The sequence below is a fragment of the Hemiscyllium ocellatum genome, chromosome 23 (genome assembly GCF_020745735.1).
Source record: "Hemiscyllium ocellatum isolate sHemOce1 chromosome 23, sHemOce1.pat.X.cur, whole genome shotgun sequence".
NCBI lineage: Eukaryota > Metazoa > Chordata > Chondrichthyes > Orectolobiformes > Hemiscylliidae > Hemiscyllium > Hemiscyllium ocellatum.
The window spans coordinates 20,054,248-20,082,060 of NC_083423.1; the positions used below are offsets into that span (position 1 = coordinate 20,054,248).

Consider the following 27,813-nt stretch of genomic DNA (forward strand, 5'->3'; position numbering starts at 1 on the left):
TGAAGCCACTTTTAGAATACAGCATTCAATTCTGGTCTCCCCACTATAGGAAAAATGTTGTTAAATTTGAAAGGGCTCAGAAAAGACTTACAAGAATGTTACCAGGATTGGAGAGTTTGAGCTACAGTGAGAGGCTGAATAGAATCCCCACTGTGGAACCAAGCCATTCGGCCCAACAAGTCCACACTGGCTCTCTGAAGAGTATCCCATCCAGACCCAAGCCCTACTCTATCCCTGTAACCCTGTATTTCCTATGAGTAATGCACTTAACCTACACATCTTTGTATACTATGGGCTATTCAGCATGGACATCCACCAAACTGGAGCTTTTTTTCTTGAAGCATCAGAAGGGTGACCTTATACAGGTTTATAAAATCACAAAGGACATAGATAGGGTGAATATCCAAGGTCTTTTTTTCCCACAGTTATGAGTGTCCAAAACTAGAGGGCATAAATTTAAGGAGATGGGAACATGTCTAAAAGCAAGCTGAAGGGCAATTATTTTACACGGGTGGTGCATTTATGGCATGAGCTGCCAGAAGTGGTGTAGACAGGTACAATAAAAACACTCCAAAGGCATCTGGATGGGTATATGTTTAGGAAGGTTTAAGAGATGTCAGCCAAATGCCGGCAAATTGAATAGGTTTATTTTCAGATATCACGCCGGCATGGACAAGTTGGTCCGAAGGCTCTGTTCCCGTGCTGACTCTGGTGGTGGTCATCTGGTCTGCTTGGTTGTTTGGGATCTCTCAGGCTGGCCTTGCAAATTAAAGTTCAACTTCACCCCTCCCCCTCCAAGCCAAAGAACGTCTTCCACGACAAAATGTCCTTAATTTCACCCCGCCTCAACGATTTAATCTCCCTAGCTGCGTAGTTGAAGCAAAACTGTAGGAAAGAATGTCCTATTTCTGTGGACTTGGCTATAATACGCCAATTAGCAATTTGTTTCACAATCGACAACCGTTACTCTTCAAAGCTCCAATACCATGTAAGGCGCTGAAAGCAGAGGCACCGCCCCGGTTCCCATGGCGATCAGCCATGGCTAACATCACTGCGCCGGCGCATACCCTGGGACACGCGCTTGCTCACGTAACGGGACAACTGGACGCGCGACGTGGCGGTTTACGGCCAATAGCAGCCCGCGCGATAACCCACCAATGAAAAACGGTCACCGTGACGTCGAAGGAGAGGCTGGAATACAGGAGGCGAGGTGTGATTGGCTAATAAGGGTGAGTTTATTTCCGTTTACTGCAGGGGTGGGTAGTTTCCGGTAGACCCCTTTAGAGTGGATAGAAAGCCGAAGAAGGGGTCAGAAATTTGGCATTTATAATTAGTTCGGTTGTAGTAACTGGTGGGAATTAATGTACTAATTAGCTATTCAATTAACTGCAAGATAATTGTGAGCCTAACTAAGAAAGTGGTAAGCATTCCCTTTTAATAGGTAAATTTTCAACTTAATAGTTACAAAAATAATGTAGCTGTTTATTTTTCGTTGTTGTATTTCATTATTTGATTTTAATTTCCATTTATGATAATTTTATTAAAACTGTTAAACTGATCGTTGTGTTGTAACGTTGAACAGTTACCCAATTCATTTAACCATGAAGATCATTGGGCAGAGCCTGCCTTTTGGAAATGTTTGTGGATTGACCTTTGTACTTGTAATTACATTCCTCCAGTTTTGATTTTTAAAAAGGTTTTGAGGATGGATCACAAACAATTTGAATACACCCTTAGCAAGAGTGATTAAATTTTATTATTGCTTTTGTTCTAACTTTTAAATTAGATAATATAGGATGATCTTCAGCCCTAAAGAAAATTTTTCATGTATTTTCAGACCTGAATAAATATATTAACTTTAATAACTTTATGGTGTTAAAGGTTTACATCATGTGTTCTTGGTGTCTAAGACAGCAATGATCTGATAATTTGTTATGGTGATTAAAGTTTAGATATTGGTTAGAACACTGGGAAAAGCTGAAAATGTGTTGCTGGTTAAAGCACAGCAGGTTAGGCAGCATCCAAGGAATAGGAAATTAATCCCTCCTGTTCTTTGAATAATAATCTTAAATCTTCTATCTCCATCTGAGAGGCTGGATGTTGCTTAAGTTTAATATTTTGTTCACTTGTCTTTATTTTGCTTAAGTTCATTTATTTTTTGAGTTCCCACCAAGCTAATTATAGATGACATTGTGGGTGAATTTGTTTTTTTTCAAAGTTGGTAGCAATAATGAGTTATTCCCTAGATTATTAGTTTTTGAATTCTGTAGCTATCAATTAACTTATTTAAGCATCTACTGATCCTCACTTTATCTTGGACAAGGAGACCAGATTTTAATTTCCAAGTTTTGATCCTGTATTCAATTGCCTGACCTCTGTTAGGGTGTGGTAATTGGCTCAGCATCCTCAAACTATTCAGTAGCTTCCAAAAGACCTAAGTTTTCCAACATTGCACCAATTAGTTTTATAATGAGTTTTAAAAGAAATTTGCCTCACAATTAATAACTGTTACTCTTTGAACTCAGGTGTCACCTCCTTCTAAGGTGTTGAGATCTGAGGTACCGCTTCAGTTTTCTTATAGCAATCAACTGTTATTACTGTGCCATGTGTCAGCCAGGTTCTCTCATAGAGTCAAATAGCATGGGGATGTAATGCCTATTGCTGATGCACCTATACACAACCATGGTAACTAATTCCACAGAGAGTTACCATTTGGAGTGAGAAATTTAGTGCCCGAGGAGGTGGAAATGCTTGAGGGAAGGAGAAAGAAATGACTTTACTGAGCATACCTGAAGTTTCATCATGCAAGTATAATTTCTTATTGGCAGTTTACACTGTGTGCTTGTATGATGTCCCTCCCTGATTTGAAATACTGTTTGGATAAATATGGAGAGGCTGAGGAGACCTACATATTCTAGAGTTTCAAAGAATGAGATGTTCTTATTGAATTATACACAATTTGCATAGGGTAGATGCAAGAAAGGGAACTCTTGTGGTACAGTCATATTTTCCTCCCCTCTGGGCCAAGAAGCCTGGGTTCAAGTCCTACCTACTCCAGAAATGTGTAGCACCTAGATGCAAGAAAGATATTTCCCCTGGCATTGGGGATAGGAATCTGAAATATCCAGGACAGGAGAGGACAAGGAATGCTGAGAAGCAGGGGGATGAGGGGGAATTTCTCCATTCAGAAGGTGGTTGAAAAAATTGGAATCCTCTGTCGAGAAGGGTGTGATACTCCCAGTAATTGAGTGTACTCGAAGGGAGACTGATAGATTTCTAAATATTAGGGATATGGGAGGTAATATGAGAAAATGATGTTGAAATCAAAGATCAGCCATCACCAAGACCAATAGCAGTGCCGTCTCGAGGGGTAAATACCTATTACTGCCCCCATTCCATGTTTGCAAACAGCATGAGATTATGGCTATTTGAGAATGAAGTACTTGGGCTGCTGACTATTTTTTTAACTTGGTCTATTAACACACAGTTGTAATCACGTAAATGTATCATTCAGTGGCAAATGCAGTTTGAAAATTTGTAATTGTCTGTAATGCCCAAAAAAGATTTGGAAAATTTCAATACTTTCTTTCCTTTGTCACTAAATTTTGATTTTGACTTGCAAAAGATCATAACGTCCACTTGTAATCTTTATTAGTGGAATTTGTAATTAAAGTAATACTTTGAGGTAGCGAAGAGCATAGCATAAAGCTTCCTGAAATGAATGAAGAAATAGCTTTGAAACATAATAAGCATTGTAATGGAGGAACGGTGACCAACATTCATTACAAAACAGAAAAGGTGATGTCACCAATAGTGAGGCACAACTTCAAAGATCTAACCTCAGCAGAATAACATCCATTTTCCAGTGAAACACAGTGGAGAACATTTTGAGGTTTACTGCAAAGTGTGAAGTACATGCAGCAATGTGGTTTCAAAGCTGCACGTTGTGAACTGTGACATGGGAGAAATTTTAAAATAAAAACTTGTGTCAAAAGATTTACAAGCATGTTGCCAGGATTGCAGAGGTTGAGCTACAGGGAGAGGCTGAATAGACTGGGGCTATTCAGAGCCTCAGGGATGACCTTATAGAGATTTAGAAAATCCTGAGGAGCATGGATATGATAAATAGGCAAGGTCTTTTCCCTGGGGTGTGGGGACTCCAAAATTAGAGAGCATAGGTTTAGAGTGAGAGGGGGAAAAATGTAAAAGAGACTGAAGGGGCAACTTTTTCATGCAGAAGGTGGTGCATGTGTGGAATAAGCTGTCATAGGAGGTGGTGGAGGCTGGTGCAATTATAACATTTTAAAAGGCATCTGGATGGGTATATGAATAGGAAGGGCCAAGTACTGGTAAATGGGATTACATTAGATTAGGATATGAGACATCGACGAGTTGGACCAAAGGATCAGTTTCTGTGCTGTACATTTCTATGACTCTCTAAATTGATTGTAAGGCTAATAAAGGCATGAGGAGTTATCATCATCGAATGACACTGTTTATTAAGTTTTAACACAAGCTTGTGGAAGAAAAACTTGCTGTTCTATCAGTCAGGAATTTTATATTGTGATGTTTTGGGCACTTTGCTAAAGGAGCACATGGAACTGTAAGCGCATTCTCTCCCAAGTATAAGATGCACCAAGAATTTGAACACATGATATTCTACCCTTTCCACTTTGCTAATTTTTCAAATTATTTAATATTTAAGGATGTCTGGGTCACTGGTTAGGCCAACATTTCTTGTTCATCGCTAGTTGCTCCCCTGAATCATTGCAATTTTTCTTGAATTGTTTGATATAGCTGAGTGACTTGCATGTGATCTCTTTTCCCAGAGAGCAGTTAAGTCAATGCTGTGGGTGTGGAGTTCTGTATAGGCCAATTAGAGTAAGAATGGGAAATTTCTTTCTGTAAATGAGATTATTAAGCCAATTTATAACAACTAATGAGAGGAATGGCAAGCATGAAACTGATAAAACATTCAATTCTGTTAAATTAACTTAAATGGGATTTGAACCTATTTCCTCCAAATCTTGAGCTTCTGGATTATAAAACCAGCAGATTACCAATAAATAATTACCAATGTATTGAGTTTTATTCAAGTAGTCGGCAATACTAAAGTTTTAGGGGAGCAATGTGTAAAATTGCATCCATTTATTAATTATACAGTTGTGAGGTATGTTTGACAATTGTAAGGTTAATTTAGCATGTCTGATACAATAGAGATTGATCAAGATATCAAAAAGAATTGGAGCACAGTGTTTAGAATTTTAGGTTTATATCTTTCTAGAGAAGAGATGGAATAGGTCAATGCATTAAAGAACCTCATTGTGAGATCAGTGGAGTGCAGTTAAAAGTCTGAAAAATGAAGCAATCTATACAAAAGTTGTACCGAATTGGCAGCAGTTCATGAAATTCGTATGATGCAAACTTAGGAAATAGTTTATTGCAGGACAGGCATACGTTGATACTGTTAGGAAATTTTTTTTAACGTTGGGTTTAGGCGGGAAGTGCAGAAGAAAAAGATGAACAAAAGTAGATTGCTTTATGTATAGAGAAACATTGAACGTTACAGTGCAGTACAGGCCCTTTGGCCCTCAATGTTGCACCGACCTGTGAAACCAATCTGAAGCCCATCTCACCTACACTATCCCATTCTTGCCCATATGCCAAGCAGTGATCATTTTGGTAACCTGCAATAGTTGAGATTTAATTGTTTAAAAAGACTTCTATCTTAGCTAATAGACATTTTATGCTTGTATTTAGCATTAATGTAGAACATTTGTTCACTACTAAATCCTAGTGAATCGTTAGCAATATTTGGTAAGGAATTAGCTGTTTTGTTTTTTGAACATTTTATACTAGTTAGAGTTCAGAAATTGGACTTTGATTTTATTGGTCAATTGTTTTTACAAATCAAGTTAGTTACTTGTAGGCTTTTATCCATGGTTTTGCATGTTAATTTTCCTGTTTCTTTTAAAGTTGAGAGCAAAAACCGTTCTCTTGTAGAATAGCTCCTAATAAGGTACATTATTTATTGAATACTATTGTGTGACTGTATAAAATGGAATTTATAGCAAGAACACTTTAATCGGTGATCTGTTTTTGTTGGTGGAAGAATAAATGTTGGCTAGGATACCTAGAGGACACTTGAGCTCCTTTTTCAAGTACCTTCTCTTTTCCATCCATCTCATTGGGCGAAGTCTCTTAGTAACTTGAAAGAATGATATACACCAATATTGTAGCACTACTTTGGTATCACACTGAAGTGTCAACTTAACTGATGACAGTTTCAATGCTATGAGTTTCCCACCTGACAATTTTCCAACTCCTGAACCTGCTTTCTCCAGCAGAATGCTGTTCCATTGATGCCAAGTTTCTTGCAGCACATCACCCAAATGACCAACATAAAATCGTCAACAATTGGTAAACATTGCAGTTGAAACCAGTTCCTGATTATGACAATAAACCAAGTCCCTGATTTCTGGCAATGCTTAAATCATCTACATGCCTGCTCTCTTAAAAAGGGTTAGTTCTTATATGGCATTTGGGAGCAGGAGTCCTTTTAATGGGTGTAACAGAATTGCAAGAACATCTTGTCAATGGTCAAAGAAAAAAAGATGCAATGTATTTTAACTAGCTCCACACAGCTTGTGTATCACCTAATATATCAACTACACGATCCCTGGCATAGGTATGGTTTGTTGAGGCTATCTTACCACCAAATGAGTGATAGTTGAGAAGTTATTGAGTTTATAGTTATACAGCACTGAAACAGATCCTTCGGTCCAACTCGTCCACACTGACAAGATATCCTAAATAAATGTAGTCCCATTTGGTGCATATCCCTGTAAACCCTTCTTATTCATATATCCCATCCAGATGCCTTTTAAATGTTGTAATTGTACTAGCCTCCACTACTTCCTCTGGCAACTCATTCCATACACACACCACCCTCTACATTAAAAAAAGGTTGCCCTTTAGGTTCTTTTAAATCTTCCTCTCTCACTCTAAACTTATGCCCTCTGGTTTTGCCCTCCCAATGCCAGGGAAAAGACCTTGTCTATTTGCCCTATCCATGCCCCTCATGATTTTATAAACCTTTTATGTGGTCACCCTTCGGCTTCCGATGAGGGAAAATAGCCCCAGTCTATTCAGCCTCTCCCTATAGCTCAAACCATCCAATCTTGGCAACATCCTTGTAAATCTTTTCTGAACCCTTTCAAGTTTCACAACATCCTTCTTAGTGAGGGGACCAGAATTGCATGCAGTATTCCAATAGTGGCCTAACCTATGTCCTGTATAGCCGCAACATGACCTCCCAACTCCTGTACTCAATGCACTGACCAATAAAAGCAAGCATACCAAATGCTGCCTTTACTTTCAAGGGACTATGAACCTGCACTCTAAGGTCTCTTTGTTCAGCAGCTCTCCCCAGGACCTTACCATAAAGTAAGTAAGTCTTGCCCTGATTTGCCTTTCCAAAATGCAGCACCTCATGTTTATCTAAATTACAATCCATTTGCCATTCCTTGGCCCTTATATTCTGAAATAATCTTCTTTGCTGTCCACTACACTTCCAATTTTGGTATCATTTGCAAATTTACTATCATGCCTCCCATATTCACATCCAAGTTCTTTGTATAAATGACGAAAAGCAGTGGATCCAGCACCTCTGGCAGAAATAAGGAAATTTAACAAAACTTAATTAATTGGTATTCTAAATGCTTTAATCAGTGCTCTGAATGGTCTGATCTTATTTTTTTTTCTCAGGTGCTCCAGTACGCAACATTTGTTTTGTTTTCTTTAGAATGTAGGAAAAGGTTTATTTATTTTCTTGATCCACCTTTCTCCATTCAACCCAATATGTACTTAAAAATAACTTAGAACACGTTTTGGGAAGGTTTAACATACTTTCTTTCCTTTGCAGAAAGACCACAGACGTGATGGGTTTAACAAAGCTGATCCTGTACCTGACCATGTGTGGTGTTTATGCCCTGAGCAAACCAACCGAAAAGAAGGATCGTACCTTCCATGAGAAAGAACTGAGCGACAAGGTGCATGATGATTCTGAGAACTTTGAATATGACCATGATGCCTTCCTTGGGGCTGAGGAGGCAAAGACATTTGATCAGCTCACTCCTGAGGAAAGCAAAGAAAGGCTTGGGTATGTAAGAACATGACAGAAAATATGAAACCAATAATGATTTACATTAAAGTTGTACTGTTGACCATACTTTTAAACATATTTTAAAGAGCACACAATAACTGTTATTTAGTTTGGGACTATATTGATTTTGAATAGCTACTTCTAGACTTATGGGAAACTCCTTGATGTGAGTTGGATTCTAAACTTCATAAGTGTAACTGTTTCCTCTGTGAGAATTTAATGTATCAATGTTAATTGTGTTGTGTATCCATCTTCCCTCATTAGGAAACAAAGCTTTAATATTGTTTCTACAATAGATGGGAATCCTTGGCCATAAGTCACTCTTAATAGCAATGGGATTATGAACTTAAAGCCATTTTGACCTAGCAAAATAAATTTTGATATTATCTTTTAAAATAAGAACAAGATTACAATAGTTAAAAATCACAACACCAGGTTATAGTCGAACAGGTTTATTTGGAAGCATTAGCTTTCGAAGGGCTGCTCTTTCATCAGGTGATCGTGGAGAATAAGATGCAGAATTTATAGCAAAAGATTAGTACCATGCAACTGAAATTATATATTGAACAAACCTGGATTGTTGTTAAGTCTTTCATCTTTTAGAATGGGTTGCAGGTTTTGATTTCATTAATATATAAATTCCAGAATTTCTTTTACATCACATTCTCGAGATAAATTTAAGGTTTTATAATCTTAAGGTGACATTTCAGCTCAGATGATGCATTAACAGGTGTGAGGTTAGAGTCTGTATGTATTCCAATCTTGAGTCAGATTGGTTCTATTTCTAAAGTGGAATTTAGAAAATACTACATGTATTGACTGCCTGCAGATTGTGCATTTTTTGAGCAAAATAGAATGTATGAAAGCTTGGTTAAGTGGATGTGATGGAGTATAAGCCTGTGACAGTATGTATATGAGATAGGGTCTGCGTGAGTGTGTGAATATGTAAACAGTGTGTGAGAGAGAGTACACTCTCTCACACACTCTTTACACATTCACACACTTACACACACACACGCACACACCCCCATCTAACAGGCTTATACTCCATCACACCCACTTAACCAAGCTTTCACTCATGCCAACACACTCACGTTTCACTCTTTCTTTATCTGTCTATCTCACATGCGCGCACACAAGTCAATGGGGTTTTGCAGATACATTCTATTTTGCTCAAAAAATGTGTTTTCTAAATTCTACTTTAGAAATAGAACCAGTCTGACTCAAGATTGGGTTACAGACAAATTCTAACCTCACACCGTTTAATGCATTGTTTGAGCTGAGATGTCACCTTAAGGTTTTATCACAAAAGGTATCTCGAGAATCTGACTTAAAAGAAGTTCTGGGATTTACATATTAATGAACTGAAACCTGCAACCCATTCTAAAAGATGAAAGACTGTTCAACGTATCATTGTATCATGGTAATATTTTGCTATAAATTCTGTGTCTTATGCTCCTGCTCCACAACCACCTGATGAAGGAGCGTCGCTCCGAAAGCTAGTACTTCCAAATAAACCTGTTGAACTATAAACTGGTGTTGTGATTTTTAACTTTGTCCACCACAGTCCAATACCGGCTCCTCCACATCAAGATTACAATAGTTCAGTTGATAGTTTCCTCTGCAGAAACATGACAAGCTTGGTCAGTAACCTCTTTGTGCTGATTTGTAATAATACTACTGTGTTTTCTGAAACATGTCATTTATCTAAGTCATTCGTGAGTCTATTCCGTCCTTCACAATTGTGGACAATAGTGGTTATGATTGTATTATATCCCTCCTGGCTGCTGGGATCTTCCCATAATGGGTTTTTTGGGTGTGTGAAACTATGTCCAAGCAAGAATTGTCACCTTCGAGAAAGAAAGGAATGAAGTCTCTACGAAGAATATGCAATGAAAGTGCATATTAATTCCGTAAGTAATTCTCCTTTCTTTTTAAGGCCCTTGTAAAACGGACTACTTCAACACTGGTTTTGTTCACCAGTGTGTTGAGTGTTTTGCTTTCATTTTACTTCCTTACAGAGAATAGCCTTGTTCTGCAGCTTGTAACTTAAAATGCATTTTTGTTGAGTCAGCATTTGATCATCACATGCTTGTGTTCATAAACCGCCTTCTGATTTTCTAATCTCTTGTGGGGCATTGACTTAAGTCTATCTACATGTCATCATAGTAAACAGAAAAGGAAGTTATGAAGTGGACATAACATATCTATATACCTTTTTTATAGGCTCCTTAAGTAAGTGGGCAAAGATCTGGCAAATGAAGTATCATGGGAATATGCAAAATTGATCATTTTGGCAGGAGAAATTAAAACACGTTGACTAAATAGTAAGAGATTGTGCATCTCAGAGTCTGCAGAGGTCTGGCTTTCCTAGTTCATAAATCATAATGTTTAGTATCGCTACAGCAAATTTATTGCAAGAGGGTTGAATACTAAAGCAGGAATATTTACAGTTTAATAATGCACAGGACTGGCAAAATTTCATTTAGAGTAATGTGCTTTATTGGTTTTCTTATTTAAGATTAAGTTAGATTCTCTACAATGTGGAATCAGGCTCTTCAGCCCAACAAGTCCATACTGCCCCTCTGAAGAGAAACCTACCCAAACCCATTCCCCTACCCTATATTTACCCCTGACTAATGCACCTAACACAATGGCCAATTTAGCATGGCCAAATCACTTGACCTGCACATGTTTGGATTGTGGGAGGAAACCCACGCAGACACAGGGAGAATGTGCAAACTCCACACAGACAGGTGGGAATCAAACCCAGGACTCTGGTGTTGTGTGGCAGCAGTGCTAATCACTGAGCCACCGTGCTGCCCAAGGAGGAACATAAATGCTTTGGAAGCAGTTCAAAAAGAGGCTTATCGGACTAATTCCAGGAAAGGGTGAATTACCTTGAGACAAGGTTAGACAGGTTAGGCTTGTACCCGCTGGGCTTCAGAAAAGTGGTGACTTGATTGAAGCATACAAAATGCTGAGGGGGGTGACAGGGCAGATGTGAAGAGCATGTTTCCTTTTCAGGGAGAATCTAGAACTGGATGTCACTATTCAGTAACAACCTTTTTTTAATGGTTGTCCCATCCCCATCCTCATCAACAGTCAGTGGTGGGAAACTTTATTCCTCCACTCAGTCCTTGCTATTTCCCTTCTCCACGTCAGAAAACTCGGTACTGCAGCAAACCTTTTATTAACTGGCACCTAATGGGATTAGGAGTGTATTAGTTGATCAAATATGCCGATTGATCAAAGGTCCACATAATTAATGTAAAATTACACAGTAATAGAAACCTAATGCAGGGGAGACACACCTCACTCTTTATTAATTTAAGTGATTTATACTATAAATAATGTAACTTTGCCTTAACTTATTGATAGAGAGCCTTCTCATTCTCACTCTCACTCTCTCAACCGACTACTCAGACATTGGGGAGACTGTGATAATACAAAATAAAACTACTTCTGTATTTGTGATATAATTTTTCTCAGTTTGAGAGTGCTGGTTGATAAGGTGCCAGTTAAACAGTTTCCTTTTGCCTTTGCTCACCTCTCCTAAATACTTTTTTAGTACCATGCTGAGATTTAAAAGTAAGAGACTGCAATGTGCAAAGTATATACTTCGTGGTACCAAGTTCTCTCAGTCCAGATCAGTGTTACAAAGTTTTAAAGCTGTACTCTGGCAACTCTTCGATATTTCCTCAGTGCGGCTATGCGACTTTTGAGTTCTAGATTAAGAACATTTGGGATCACCAGATATGTGGTTGAAGGTCACAAATAAATTGAACAGATTTATTTCATTATAGTAATTGAGTTGGATTTGAGCTCTGATTCTACAGGCGAAAGACTAGATTAAATGATTTTTTTTTTCAAATTGGCCCTTTTAGGATTCATGGCTTTTCTGATTGAGAAACTACCAGGACAATTCTAGTTAGTCCCTGGTTTTACATTTGATGATTCCACATGGTGAAATATAAGTGGGGGCATTGCAATTTATCTGTCTCTGTGTTGGGGAGTTTGAATTCATCTCTTCTCTTAAATCCACAGCTGAAGTTTTGACTTTTACATACAAATCACCTGTTGTAAGTAATTTAAGGTGGCTGTTAGATCAAAGTTAATGGGGAGTGCACCCACAGAAGTCCATTTCAGTATAACTCTGCAGAATCCTTCTCTACATTGAACATAAGTACCAGTCGGTCAACTTCTCCAAGCTCCTTTCCTAACCTTTCCCGGGTTTTCTGACTCTCCCAACAGAAAAATTGTAGATAAAATCGATGGAGACAAAGATGGGTTTGTTACAGAGGAGGAACTTAAGAAATGGATTAAACTTGCACAAAAGCGTTGGATTTACGAGGATATCGAACGTCAGTGGAAGGGTCATGATCTAGACAACGATGGCCTCGTGTCCTGGGAAGAGTACAAAAATGCGACCTATGGGTCCCTGTTGGGTAGGTTTTTATGACGATTCTTTAAAGTCCAGAGTCTGACCCTGCCATCTACACGTTTTTTGTCTTTTTGTAGAATGATAGTAGATAAAATAGATGAGGATAAGGACGGATTTGTGACGGAGGCAGAGCTGAAGGCCTGGATAAAGCGGGCTCAGAAGAGATACATCTTCGAGAATGTTGGGCGCCAGTGGCCAGATTTCGACAGTAACCAGGATGGGCTTGTCTCCTGGGAGGAATACAGAAACGTAACATACGGCTACTACCTGGGTAAGGAGCAGCAGGCGAGACATTGAGCTGCATGTAATACTAAAGGGAAAGCAGTTAGTGGCAGTAAACAGGAGGAGGAATTTTGGTGCTGAACTACCCTGCTATGATTTGTAAAAATGATTCAAGATGATTTTTGATACTTCTAGAGACTTCAAGTTATATTGCAACTTTGTAATTTAGCAATAAAAGTTCACATCCATCAGTACATTACATTCATAAGAACATAAATAGGAGCAGGAGTAAGCCATTCACCTTCTCAATATTTGCCTTGTATTTTGTATGTTTTAATAAGGTCATCTTTCTTTCATCTAACGTTTAATAAATAAAGAATTAATCTGTTTAGGTATACTGATCTGTCAACCACTTCATCCTTTTGAATTTCTTTTGAATCAAGAGTGAATCTCTTTTGAACAGCTTCCAATGTTAATATGTACTTTCTTAAATATGTGTTCAAAATTGTACAGTTCTGCAGGTTCAGCCTGACCACCACCTTTTCCAGGTGGAACAAGACTTTCCCATTTTTAAACTCAAACTGTCTAAAATTTAAGGGACAAAATTTCATTTATCTTGCTTAGCGCACTTGTATGCTAACGCTCAGATTAGATTCCCTACAATGTGGAAACAAACCCTTCAGCCCAACAAGTCCACACCGACCCTCTGAAGAGTAACCTACCCAGACCCATTTCCCTCTAATGCACCTACCACAATGGGCAATTTCGCATGGCTAATTCACCTGACCTGCACATCTTTGGACTGTGGGAGGAAACCCATGCAGACATGGAGAGAATGTGCAAACTCCACACACGGTCGCCAAAGGCTGTAATCGAACCTGGGACCCTGGTGCTGTGAGCTGGGACCATGCTGCCCATATGATGGACAAGAACACCAAGATCCTTCTACTCTGTACTTTTTTGTTATTTAAATGGAGAGAAATGTCAATCTGCGTTTTAATTCTTCCTATCAAAGTGCATGACTTCACACTTCCCAAGTTAAACTCCGTCTGCCAAGTTTCTTCCCAGTCACTCACTCTGTCCACAACCCCTTGCAGCTTCCTTGCGTTCTCATCACAACTTGCCTCCTAACCTATTTTTTGTGCCATCAGCAAATTTGAATACATTACACTCTGTCCCCTCCTCCAAGACATAGATTAGATTAGATTACTTACAGTGTGGAAACAGACCCTTCGGCCCAACAAGTCCACACCGATCTGCCGAAGCGCAACCCACCCATACCCCTACATTTACCCCTTACCTAACACTACGGGCAATTTAGCATGGCCAATTCACCTGACCCACACATCTTTGGACTGTGGAGGAAACCGGAGGAAACTCACGCAGACACGGGGAGAACGTGCAAACTCCACACAGTCAGTCGCCTGAGTCGGGAATTGAACCCGGGTCTCAGGCGCTGTGAGGCAGCAGTGCTAACCACTGTGCCACCCAAAACATAACACAGGTAGTAAATAATTGAGGTTCAAGGACTGATCCTTGTGGTACTCCACTATATTTCCATCTGTACAACATTAAATTTGACTCTCAATTTAAGGGTGTGCTCGTCTCTTAAAATTTTCCAGGTGTCGCTGCCCTCTTGCTGATCTCTCCTATTGTCTGAAGTTCAGATACTAGCTTCTCAACTCTGAGTTGAAGTTCCTTGAGCAGCCAACTCATGCTGCAGATGTGGTCACTGTGGATCACATTGGCAACCAGCAGCTCCCACATAACTACGGCTGCAACACATCACCTACTCATCCATTCGTATTCAATTTAATTAATTAGATGTTAACTATTTTAAGTAATGATCCATGATTAAAGCAATTGTCCAATCGTGATACCTGGAAGAAATTCTCACCATTCACACGTTTTCCTGCGACCTCACTCTTCGGCTGACAGGTTAAATGGTCTCTGTGCTATCAGTTTTTTTTCTCACGCTGCTGCTGTCCTTCTCGGGTAGGTCCGCTGTTCCTTCATGAAAGCATGACCCTATTTCTCTTGTATTGTTTAAGTTGCTGACTTTGCTGTCTGTTGTGCTATTTTTGAAGAACAGAGTACTTTTCTCTTTACCTCTTTTCAGGTATGCTGACTGTCTCAGTGTCCTCCTTGCTCATGCTGTTTTCCCATCATTAATCTGATGCTTGTGCATTTTTTTTCTCCAAGTCTTCTCTAATGATGGCCAGTCCATCTGTATCTCAAATCATAAAATTCAGTTAACTCAGCTGCACTCACAAGCTTTTGGAGGAGCAAGTTCCACATTTCTCACCTTTTTTATCTGGTAGAAATGCTCTAATTTTGAGATAGAATAGCTAAATATTTCTCCAGGTAATTTCCTTCTAGAATTGTCACAGTTGCACTCATTAGAACGATCCATACCCTTTTCTTTCAGGGTGTGTCTCCACATCAGTATATTTGGCAAGTTCTTGAATATTCTAGTTGTACTGTACACATGAAGACCTGAAGCTAAATAAGGCACTCTGGGGTGGAAGTCTATTTTAGTTTGTCTCTAGGGTCAACTTAATTGTGAATAACTTCATTAAAGCTCTTGTTGAAAGCAGACACATGGTATGTAAAGCCCCTAATTCAAAATGCAAAATGATACAAGTATAAAATGACATGTAATGGTTAGACAAAGTAGAGGGAACTTTATTCATTTTATGAATACAAGTTGCAGTAAGAGTAGGTTGGTTTAATAAGATTGTAGCTGATCTTTTAATTTGACCACACCTTCCTGCTTTAACTCCATATGCATTGATTTAGAGTCAGAGTTATAGATTTCCTTTAGCATTTTTCTTGCTATGTTCAGAGTCATTTATTGCAAAAGAGAGTCTCTGTGGATATTAGAAGCCAGTCATCACAGCTGCAGGTCCTCAGGATAAATGCTGTATGCCCAACCATCTTTGAATCCATAATAATGACCTGGTCTCCATCATTAAAATGTGAAATAGGGATTTTTGCTGTTGATTGGTCCTAAGCATTGTGCATGATTACTCAAATACTCTGTCTGTCCTAATGCAGTAAGATCTGGACAACCTTCAAGCTTGGGCTGATAAATGGCAAGTAACATTTGCCTTACACTACTGTCAGGCAATGACTATCTGACACAAGAGCATCTAACCCATCATCATTTAAGATTCAGTAGCATTATCATTGCTTGGTAGTTTTCAACCATTATCTTAAGGGTTACCATTGACCAGAAATTGACTTGGATGGGCCATGTAAATATTCCAGCTGCAATAGTAGGTTAGATATGAATTCAATGGTGAATAGTTCCCCTCTGGTTTCCCCAGTGATTGTCTACTATCTATAAGGTGCAAGTCAGGGGTGTGATGGAATAACCATTTACCTGGATGCAAACAATAACAACACTCAAGGACATTCACATCTGCCAAAAAAAAACACCATTTGATCGATGCCACATCCACAAACTTCACTCTGTCCAACATCAGCACACAGTAGCGGCAGTATGTACTCTGTACTGCAGAAATGCATCAGAATTAGACAGAACCTTCCAAACCTTCTAGAAAGACAGGGGCAGCAGATCTGTGGGAACAACACCACCTACAAGTTCATATCCAATCACTCCCTTTCCTGACTGGAACAAGATCATTATTCCTTCATTGCGACTGAGTCAAAATCCTGGAACTCCCTCTCTGGCAACTTTGTAGGTGTGTCGACATGAAATAGTCTGCAGTAGTTCATGAAGGCTACTCGGGTCCACAAAATATAGGGCAGGTAATAAATGTTGAGCACGCCAGTAAAACCTATTTCACCTGAATAAATGACAAAACATGTGACTTTTTTTGAGTCTCGCAACGTGATTTGTGCAAAGAGAAAATTCATCTTTGCTGAATGTAGTGTTTTATCCAAATGCTGGAAAGCATAGTTTCTCATTAATCTCAGCAATTCAACTGGCTTGAATAATTGCCTTGGTTAGTTATAACAACATTTGGTGCATGGGGTTTTAGGAGGATGAGAAAGTCTTTTAAATAAATGACAACTTATTTTCAAAGTCTTCATTTGTAACAAATAGACAGCTTAACAATACATGTAGTAAGGAAATTCATTGGGTTAGTTTTGGACTTTATAAAACCATAAGACATATGAATGAAAGTAAGGCCATTTGGCCCATTGAGTACGCTCTGCCATTTAATCATGGCTGAAGGGATTTCAACTCCACTTACCTGCACTCTTCCCATGATCCTCAATTCCTTGTGAGATCAAAAATTTATCAGTCTCTGCCTTGAAGACATGTAATGTCCCAGCCTCCACTGTACTCTGTCACAATGAATTCCAAAGGCACACCTCTCTCTGGCTGAAGAAATGTTTCTCATTGCCGTTCTAAATTGACCCCCTCTAATTCTAAGGCTGTGCCCATGGGTGCTAGTCTCCTTGTCTAACGGAAACAATTTCCCAGCTTTCACCCTTTCTAAGCCATGCATTATCTTGTAAGTTTCTATTAGATCTCCCCTCAACCTTAACTCTAATGAATACAATACCAGGATTCTCGGCCATTCATAGTAGGTTCGGCCTACCATTCCACAGTCCATCCTCTGTAATTAAACTATGCTCATGGCCCAGCTTAATGTGCCAGCAAATGTCAAAGTTTGTGCAGCTGAGTGTTCTAATTAGTATTTGAATAAGCTCTGCGTGTTCATGACTGGTGAATAGAGTTGGTGAAACTCATTTAAAGTCTTGAGTTTTGATTTTGATTGCATGATTGATTACCAAACCCTGCCAGAGATTTAACTATGCACTGTATAATTTAAAATGCTGTATTTGCCAGTCTTTGTGTTCAGTATAATGTTTCCTAAAATTGAAAATATCAGTGATATACAAAAAGATTTATAGGTGGGATGCAGGAAATTGTGGGAATCAGTGTCTTGATTTGAAGCAAATTAAAAAGAATTTGTTTTAACACTGTCGCTTGTGATACGTCAACCCCTAAGTGTCTATTGTTGCATTATAAAGGGTATTGAATATTCAACACTGAAAAGTATAAATTGATCCCTTCATGTAACGTGACCTCTTTCACAACAAATTGGTATCCTGTCGATTCTAGTGTTGGTAGATCATCTAAGTGTTCATCGTGGTGAATGGAACTGAGCTATTTCCATTGGCTTCCTGTTACACTCTGTTCCTTGATCGGTTGATCTGACCTGATACAAAAATAGAAATTACTAGAGAAACTCAGCAGAAGTGGCAGCATGTATGGAGAGAAAGCAAAGTTAACATTCAAAACAAAGGTCACTGGACCTGAAGCATTAAATCTGCTTTCTTCCCACCGATGCTGCCAGACCTAAGTTTCTTCAGCAATTTCTGTTTTTGTATCAGATTTCCAGCACCTGCAATTCTTTTTTGTTTTATTGATCTAACCTGCTTTTCACTACCTTGGCATGGATCCAAATCAAAACCAAACTTTTTTCTGTTGACTATGTTTTCAAAGTACATCTTCGCAAGAAAACATGGAAAGAAAACTCACTAGGAATGAGTTGATGTTTAGTTTTACCAGGTTGCTACCATAGAATTGTGGTAACTACTGTAGTGCTGATTGAATAATCAGGTTTTCTCTCCTTTCTTTACAGGGTAATTTTGAGAAAATGCAGAATTTTATTTTAGCAGAGATTCCTGTAGCATCCAAGGCAAGAGTGAAATATTTTGAAGACTGATGTATAAACAAACCTTTTCCTTTAGCATTCAGTCACTGTCAGTTACCTACCAGAACGTTTATCTGGGGTCTAACATTCTTTCCAGAATTGATCGAATGTTCACATGCCTCTGTTTTCAACCTATTTACTAATATTGGAATTGTTCTTTCCCTTCCTTCTTTCTACACTCTTTTGATCTCCAAGATGATGTGGATGCTGACGATGGCTACAACTATAAACAGATGATGATAAGAGATGAACGCAGGTTCAAAAAGGCTGACCAGAATGGTGACCTGTTTGCTACAAAAGAGGAGTTCACAGCCTTCCTGCATCCAGAGGAATATGACCATATGAAAGACATTGTTGTGCTGGTCAGTATTTTGAAGATGCCTTGTTTTCACCCAACACTATTTAATATTTACATGCAAAGCCCATTATGGTCAATATTGGTCTGTTGTTTTTGTTTTCTGATCAACCTATTGAGATGTGATGACACAATCTGGAACAGGTGAAACATGATCCCCAAGCCTTCTGGGTCAAAGGCAGGGACGCTACCACTGTACCATAAGAGCCGACCTCCCAACTCTATTTCAAGTGGCAGAGTATAGAGCAGATGCAAACCATTGAGACCAATTGATATACACTGGTATCTGTTTGTGCTCAAGCTTCTACTTTACTTCATATAATTCTGTTATCATGACATCGCAGTATCTCTAAGTAATTGAGAAATCAGTACGTAATATGTCAAAATACAGAAGAAGTAAATAATATTTGATGAGAGATGAGATGGAGGATTTAAAGAATGAACACTACTGTAGCTTCTTGGAATTATGTAACTGGTTAGCATTGAGTAACATGGTAGTATGAGGCACGCACAACCCAGAAAAGACCTTTTTGTGACCCATTTAATTGAATCCAAAAGAAACAAAGTTTACGCGAGTGACCTTGACTCTCAACTGCATTGGTTGCCAACAAATTAACAAGATCCAGTTTTTGCTGGACTTTCAAGATTATTCTTTCTACCTTCATTGTAGGATGTTTGTGGACGCTTGTCACTGTGCACAGTTAAACCTGAACTGTGTTCACTTCCTTACAAGTAGTCTGTATCTCTTTTTACAACTAGTGTACTAGAGACTTTTTATTACTTTTGGCATTTTTTTCTGGCTCTTCCCCTAATTTTGATGATGTACTCTCCTAGTTTACAAATCATAACTGCAATTTTTGTATAATTGCATGACCAGTAATGATTCCATTAACAATTTTGATTCTTGGGACCTTTAGACTTTGCCAAGTGTAGAAGGCTCGCCATTATGGAAAGTTACATTAGGTCTCTTTTAAAGTAGGCTTTACTATCTGAAAAGCACATAAAACTCTAACTCCTACTGTTCTAAGTTTTTATATTCAGAAGTGGACAAAAGCTGTCTTTCTTTTTCTGGCAGGAAACCATGGAAGACATTGATAAGAATGGAGATGGCTTTATTGATTTGGAGGAGTATATTGGTAAGTAGATTGGAATTGGAAGAGTAGGGGATCAGAGATTTAAAAACTGGAGCTTAAAAGTTCAATTTGATCAATTGCAAGCAGGAATATGAGTGATGCATTTTACTGCTGAAGCACACTTTCACAACAAGTGAAAGATACTGGAGAATTTTGGTATTCCAAGTGTTGGGGTGGGTATAGGGATTGGTGAGTAAAAAATATGCACAGGAGTTGAAATAAATTGAAGCTCATTGGGAAATCAGCAAATGTGTTGGTGAAACTAGATACACAGGATGTTACTCTGCATATCTAAGTACTTTTGGTGTAATAGATGGATCATGCTCAACTCAGTGAGGATGGACACATCAGGCTACACATCACTACTGGGGAAAGAGGAAGGAATCTAAAATGTTACAGGCAAGAATTGAATAATTGGTTTTGGAGTTGCCAGATTTTAATTAGTGTGTAATCCATGAATTAATATTCTTGTGCTTAACAAAACACAGACTGAAAAATAGTTGTGGGCAAGCTTTTGGAAGTTGAACCCTGATTTGTTTGGTTGCTAACAAGAGAGCACCTTTCTGACAAGTAAAGGAACACACTGAACTAAAGCCCAAAGGATTTGCAGAGTGGACTGTGTGCAATACTGAAGTATAGTGATTGTACAATGGTTAGGTAGAATGGTGATAATAGTGGTGATAAAAGTTGAACTAGCCAATTGGACAAACAAAAAGCACACATCAAGAATGTTGAAAAGGGATAACACCATTCATGTGGCAGGTACGTTGGATACCTGACTGACTGTCTTGATTTTGAACAGAATACAAGTTCAATCGAGAAAAGTTCCACTGAAAGGGGTGGGTGAAATATGGGATTGAGGGAGTGAAACGAGGGGGCATATGCTAAGCCAGGTGATGTCTTGAATGGGGCAAATACTTAAGGTGAAAACTTTTGTATTTATATAGCATCTTTCACAATAGAAAATCCTAAAATGGCTTACATCTGATTAGTACTTTTTAAATGCATCTTTATTGCATTATTGGAATTGTACCACCTAATTTGTCCTCTGCAAGTTATCATTCCAGCAATGAGATGCGTTTTTGTGATGCTGATAGTGTAACGTTGACTAGGACTTCAGAGAGAGAGATTGATTTGTAATTTAACTGATTATATTTCTATGCACTTACCAATTAATTTTGGATATAGCCTGCTACTGAGGCACTGGTCTAGAATAGTGGGGCTGTGGAAATTCCATTTACATTCATTATCCAGTCAGAACTAAATGATGTGGATTATAATATTAAGTTGGTGTCTTGACCATTTACTTTATCATGTGCTAACATGGGGATGTTTGGAGGAGGGGAGGGGAGGGTTTGCAGGTGGAGTAATTACTATGTTCTTTCTGCTGAGTTTTTTTTACTGCAGTAAGTCATCCTTGATAGACAGAACTATTGGGAGGCAGAGCCCTTGGTGCCAGAACGTTTGGAGCAAATTAAAGTTTGCTACTTTGTTTAATCACATTTGTGCATTTTAAGCACAAGTTGTTTTGTTAATTTAGGGTTATGAGCACAGAAAGACAAAGGGTAAGTTTTCAATGTGTCTGACTATCCCTCAATGTTTTCAGGTGATATGTACACTGCAGACAGCGATGGCCATGAGCCAGAGTGGGTAAAAACCGAGCGTGAGCAATTCACAGAGTTCAGAGATCGCAACAAAGATGGCAAAATGGACAAGGATGAAACCAAAGACTGGATCCTGCCAGCTGACTATGACCATGCTGAGGCTGAAGCCCGACATCTTGTCTATGAATCTGATGAAAACAAGGTGAGCTGTTCACATTGCTCATTCAAGTTTTTGTCCTTGATTGTATTAAACATTTAGTCCTGTGAATGAAAGTTTCATCAGTGTTTCATAAGTGCTTGAGCCTTCGGCTGCCTAGCATCTAAGCTCTAGACTTCCCTGCATTCTCTTTACTGGAGCTGACCAATAATAAAACTGTATGGGATAGATTGGGAAGGAAAATTTTGACAGGTATGGATAAACTACGGTGTTTTTCTTAAAATTAGCAAGGGAATTGGCACAATTCATTGGGGTAATGTTCTTACCACTCAAATTAAAGTGGAGACTAGTTTTAAACATTTAGAAAGTATTCAAGAGTTAGAAAAGATGTTGAACAAACATGGTTCCACTCAAAGGGAAATTATTGTGAAGTAAGTTGAGGGAAAGGCATATGACAGGGGTGAATTCAGTAAATTCAGAAGGCAATGAAAAGCATTTCTAAGGAAGAGTGATTGAATTCTTGATATGATGAATTTGCTTGATCTATCCAAAAAGTAAAATTATTGATCTAATGGCCTGTCCTTGTTCTCAACAGCCTTTCTGCTGTATGTGCCAACCTTTTATAACTGTTTGCCTCCAAATTTGTTCCAGGATGGAAAACTCACCAAAGAAGAAATAGTCAAAAAGTATGACTTGTTTGTGGGAAGCCAGGCCACAGACTTTGGAGAGGCCTTAGTAAGACATGATGAGTTCTGAGTGTGTTGATAACTACTGTGGAGAACGAACAAGAATCCATTCCATAAAGAAGGGATAATTTATTTTTTACAATTTGCTGTTTTAACTCGGTGTTCTGTTCTCAGGTTGTTAACTGTGTTCTATTCAGAAGCAGAGAAGGAGAGTTGGTGGTTGTAAAGAAGCAGCCATCTTGTGCCTAGAGAGTGATGTGTAATTACTGGTATATATTTCCCATGTATGTGTAGATTCCTAACTACATTTATTTTTATATTTTTTTTCTTCTTTTGATTGGATTTCTTTATCCCATGCAGCATCCATTTAACTTTCAGGAAGCTCCATGGTCTGGTTTATAACAACAGTTCAAAAAAGTTGCTTATGCATGAAGTTCAAGAAATGCTTAGATTATGGAAGCATTTTTTTTGGTCAGGTTATTTGTTACCTGTCTTAAGAGAGGTTTGTTTGTACAATTGCCATTTTGGAGTTCAAACATATGTGTGGACAAATACTGAGAGCCAGATACGCCCTCAATAAATTACCTTGGTCATCTGTTGCATTTGTGTTCTACAGCATTCTACTATACTGTAATATACTGCCAAAAAGTGAAAAAGAATTGAATTATGCTATTCACATGAAATTGGAGAAGTTGATCTATGGCTGCAGCACCATGACTAAACATCCTTGGCCCCTTGAACCACTATGTAATTCCCTGTCCAGGAGATCTGATATCCAAGAATCATTGATAAAGACTCATTCCTTTTGTATAATGCAGTCTCTTCCCAGTCAAGAATCAGTTCCACTCCCTCCTGGAAAGCAGAATAAATGTGTGTAGTATTGATCAGGTTAATACGCATTAATAGCTGTTATGTATCTTTTTTTTTGTTCCCTATCTCTCTCAGCCTTTCACTGGTCTCGGCTGCCATCTGTAGGTTAAAATGTAACAGTATTTAGAAATAAGCAGCAATATGTTTTTTTTAACCCAATTGGCAATCAGTTAAAGGCAGGTTAATCTCCTCACTGTGATGAGGGTAGGTGTGGCATTCTGCTGATCATTAAACTAACTGGGCATCCTTTGTTAGAATTCTATCTCTGTGAAGGTTAACATGAAATGTTGCTCTAACTTTGGTCATTTTTTTAATCCTATATTTACCATCTTGTGTTTTGAGGAGAAATATATATTTGGAGAGTTTTAATATAAACATTCATGGAAGTTACATACTATTTTAAAAAGAAGCCTGCATTCAGTTACTAAGTCAATTCAGTGTTATATTTGTACATACAATGAGACGTTTAGTTGATTTTTCTTGTTACTAATGCATTTATGTGTACATGAGGAATGTATTCTTGTAGTCCATTTCCTTGGCTGAGAAGAGTAAATTTGGAAATAACCAACAGACCAGACAACATTTATGTGGAAAGTGACAATTAATGTTTCAAGTGAATGACCTTTCCATTTGAGCAGGAAATCAAAAGTTGACTAATATTGACAGTGTTTTTGACTAAGTTTTCGTATAGTTGCGGTTATAATTTGCATTTTTTGCATTTGACTAAATTAACGTTCTAAAGCGCGTGGTGTAGTGCTGTTTAGTGTTGAGACACAAATGTTGTAAATTCTTCCATTCGTATTCATAGTTTGTGGGGACAAAGGAAGGAAATATGCATCAAAACTACTGCACAGTGTTTAACAGCTGTGAATTTGACTTTTAACAGTGGTATGGTTAGCCTGCAGTTGCAGAGACATGTGGTTAAAGTTCTAAGTATCTATGGTGTTAATAACCGCACTCAATGCTTGGAATAGCCATAGTCTGTCTGACTTCTTCCCACTTCAATTTGTCAAACTGCTCTGAACAGTATTCATACACTATTTAATGAATTATGGGATTCCTTCCTTGACTTAGCAGCATTCAAAAGTAAGCTCGCTGCCTTTTGTATACAATGAGACCTATTGTCAGTCACATTTGCACCCAAAATATTAATCTGTCTTTCTAGGCTATTAAGATGCATTATTTCTTTCCTTACTTTGCTTTTTGTTCCATCTATAAGCATGAGCAATTTTTTTGAAGCGTATGCTGTGCTGCCCAAATCCTCCTCCAATGTAAGGATCTAACCTTGATTATTTAGAAATGAAACACCAAAACTGACGCTGATTGAGGGATAACCCATAACCTCCGGTTAAGTGCCCAACACAGCACTGGATAGTCTCCACATTTCATTAAAGCTGTTAGGACAAATCAGATTCATGTTCAACAGCTGCACAATTTTTTTTCCTGCCCTGTCAACTGATGGTAAATATTGACTTCTAATCTAAAACTATCTGGACACTTGAAGAGTTGATCATTGTGGCATCTAATTGTCAATTGCATTTCACTTCACATTGAGCTCATTGAATAATTAGGAGAGCAGCCAGACTCTGAAATATTTTGTAATAATGACAATCAGATTGGATGTCATCTCCTTGGGTGATTGACATGAGATTTGGAGTTGAGTTTGTACAAGTCCATTCTCCCTTGTGCTGTAATAGAGCAGTTTTGATTCTTCCCCAATTCCTGTTTCTAACCAGGCAGCTGAGGTTTTTTCCCCTCAGTAAATATTTGATTTTTTTTTTCAAAACTTGCTTTACTTGACAGTTCTTCAAAGAATATTCTTTGAAAGAGGATATAACTGGGCAATAACATTTACAGACAAGAATCTAATCAAGGGGTTTGTGTATTAAAGTACATGTGAGTGAATTATATGTTAGACTAACATAATTCTGAGACTTCGAGTCTGGAGTCTAACTGAGGACTTCAAAAGGATACCTGAGTTGTAATAATTATCTTCAGTAGAGTAGATTTGTAATTTCATCATTCTGCTTGGTAAGTGACTAAAACCTCCTACTCCCAGCCTCAGAAGCCTCTGTGACTTGGCCAACCACCCTGCCATGCAAATTCACAAGTGGATTCAATTGTTTTCTTGTTGGAGATTAAGTTAATAGGTTTCATTTAGATTTTGTCAAACCTTTTTAAATATTGATTAAATCTAATTTAATTGTTACACACCTCGATAGAGTTAGAATATCAGTGCTTTGAGAGAGATTTTGTGTCTTGTTTTGAAAGAAGAGATCAAAATGAAGTTCTATCCATTGTATGACAGCAATTAGAAATATCATGTAATGATCCCATTTCGGCTGAAATGTGATACCTCTAGAGTTCAATTGATGCTCAACACTTATCATCCATTTATGACTCTGGTTATGTTAGAAATGTACTAGGGGAAAGTGAGGACTACAGATGTTGGAGATCAGAGTTGAGTCTAGTGCTTGAAAACAGGTCAAGCAGCATCCAAGAGCAGGAGAATCGATGTTTCGGGCATAAACCCTTCATCGGGAATCGTATGTTAGAAATGTGTTGCTGTGTAACTATTGCCTGTCAAAATCTATCCCAGGAAATACTAGCAGCTTGTAAGGAGAGAAGATACAGGAGAATGAATCAGTAGATAATTTTTGTTTGAGATGGAGGTGCAAATCTGCTTAAACTAATCACACTGCATCAGGTACAGGGTGAGAGGAGTAGATGTATGCTTTGTAAAGTGAACAATGTCTATCATGATGGGGCAGGTGGGATATTGTAGAAAAATCAGTTGCAGTGCATATTCAGCACATGTCTGTGATGTATGTTTTGCAAATCCATTTAAACGTCTGGTTTTGCTGCCTAAGGCTATCGGGCGGGTCTGAGCTGTTACTCACACTGTACTTGAAGTATCAGTAAATTGCACGTTTTTGATATGTCTACACGAGCACATTTTCTTCATGTAAAATGTTTGCCTGTGTCTGCTTTGAATTGAATTCTAATCCTCAATAAAGTGTTTTTTTAAAAATAACAAGGTATTTGCTTTTATTTTCTCTGATGTTCCAATTGTTGTGTGTGATTTGCTTTGATCTCGTTTTGCCATCTTTTTATTCTAGCCCTTGAACGTTATTGATCATCAACTCTTTATTTCAATTGTTGTTTCTCTACAAGACCTTTTTCCTCCCACAGTCTTGTAGGTTTTCCTCTTTCTATATTGCCCTCTTTGATAGCTGCTGAGCTATTCCTGCAAATTATTTTCATGGAGTACTTGTCACTACCCAACCAGATATTTCCAAACTAATTGAAAATGAAGTAAAGCACATCAGTCATCCAGGAGTAACTATCACAATATTTGACAACTGATTATTTTTGATATTGTGTTCATTTTATATAGGTTTCTTTGATTAAATCAAGCCCCAGTGAATGAAGTAATGAGCAATTGTAATCTAACTTTAATCGTCCAGTGAAGCAGCAAGTGGAAATATAAGAATTGATGTGCACATGGAATTGAGTCCCCAGTTTAGACATACAACTTCTTACTCCATTTGAAGCTCCTGAATGTAAACTTGTCCTACTATAATTGTGCTTTCTACTAGTGGTAGTAAAGTTAATCTGGTTATGTTTGTGTAAATTCATTATAAATGTTAATGTAAGTAGAAAATATTCCTCTCTGCAGTGTTAATTACCATTTATGAGGTCTTTAGATGTAACTGCAAGGTTTGAATTCTCAGGATAGGCTGGGACTTCTATTACAGGAGTATGAGGTTGAGGGGTGACCTTTTAATCATATATAAAATCATGAAGGCCATACATAAGGTGAATCGACCCAGGTTCGATTCCAGCCTCTGGCGACCGTGTGGAGTTCGCACATTCTCCCAAGTCTGCGTGGGTTTCCTGTTTCCTTCCACAATTCAAAGATGTGCAAGTTAGGTGAATTTACCATGCTAAATTGTCCATAGTGTTCCGGAATGTGTAGAGTCCTAGAGATGTACAGCACAGAAACAGACCCTTTGGTCCAAATAGTCCATGCCGACCAGATATCCCAACACAATCTAGTCCCACCTGCCAGCGCCTAGGCCCATATCCCTCCAAACCCTTCCTATTCATTTAACCATCCAGATACTTTTTTAAATGTTGCAATTGTACTAGCCTCCACCACTTCATTTGTCAGCTCATTCCATACCCATACCACCCTCTGTGTGGAAAAAGTTGCCCCATAGGTCTCTTTTATATCTTTCCTCTCTCGCCCTAAACCTATGCCCTCTAGTTCTGGACTCCCTGACCCCAGGGAATAGACTTTGCCTGTTTATCCTGACCATGCCCCTCATAATTTTGTAAACCTCTATAAGGTCACTCCTCAGCCTCTGACGCTCCAGGGAAAACAGCCCCAGCCTTTTCACCCTCTCCCTATAGCTCCAATCCTCCAACCCTGGCAACATCCTATATTTACTGAATCGTTTCAAGTTTCACAACATCTTT

At 38.4% G+C, this 27,813-nt stretch overlaps 1 protein-coding gene across 2 annotated transcripts; it reads left to right on the forward strand.

The window, feature by feature from the left end:
• The first annotated feature begins 1,265 nt into the window (after positions 1–1,265).
• Positions 1,266–26,368, forward strand: LOC132826684 (calumenin-like). Of its 2 annotated transcripts, none has more exons than XM_060842754.1 (7): positions 1,266–1,420; positions 7,925–8,161; positions 12,419–12,612; positions 18,722–18,888; positions 19,957–20,017; positions 21,621–21,820; positions 22,427–26,368. In XM_060842754.1, the coding sequence occupies exons 2-7, from the start codon at positions 7,941–7,943 to the stop codon at positions 22,529–22,531; spliced, it is 948 nt and encodes a 315-aa protein (XP_060698737.1). In that variant the 5' UTR covers positions 1,266–1,420; positions 7,925–7,940; the 3' UTR covers positions 22,532–26,368. The 2 variants fall into 2 exon arrangements, with proteins under 2 accessions (XP_060698737.1, XP_060698736.1); XM_060842753.1 differs by lacking the exon at positions 12,419–12,612 and adding an exon at positions 12,686–12,879.
• Positions 26,369–27,813: the final 1,445 nt, after the last annotated feature.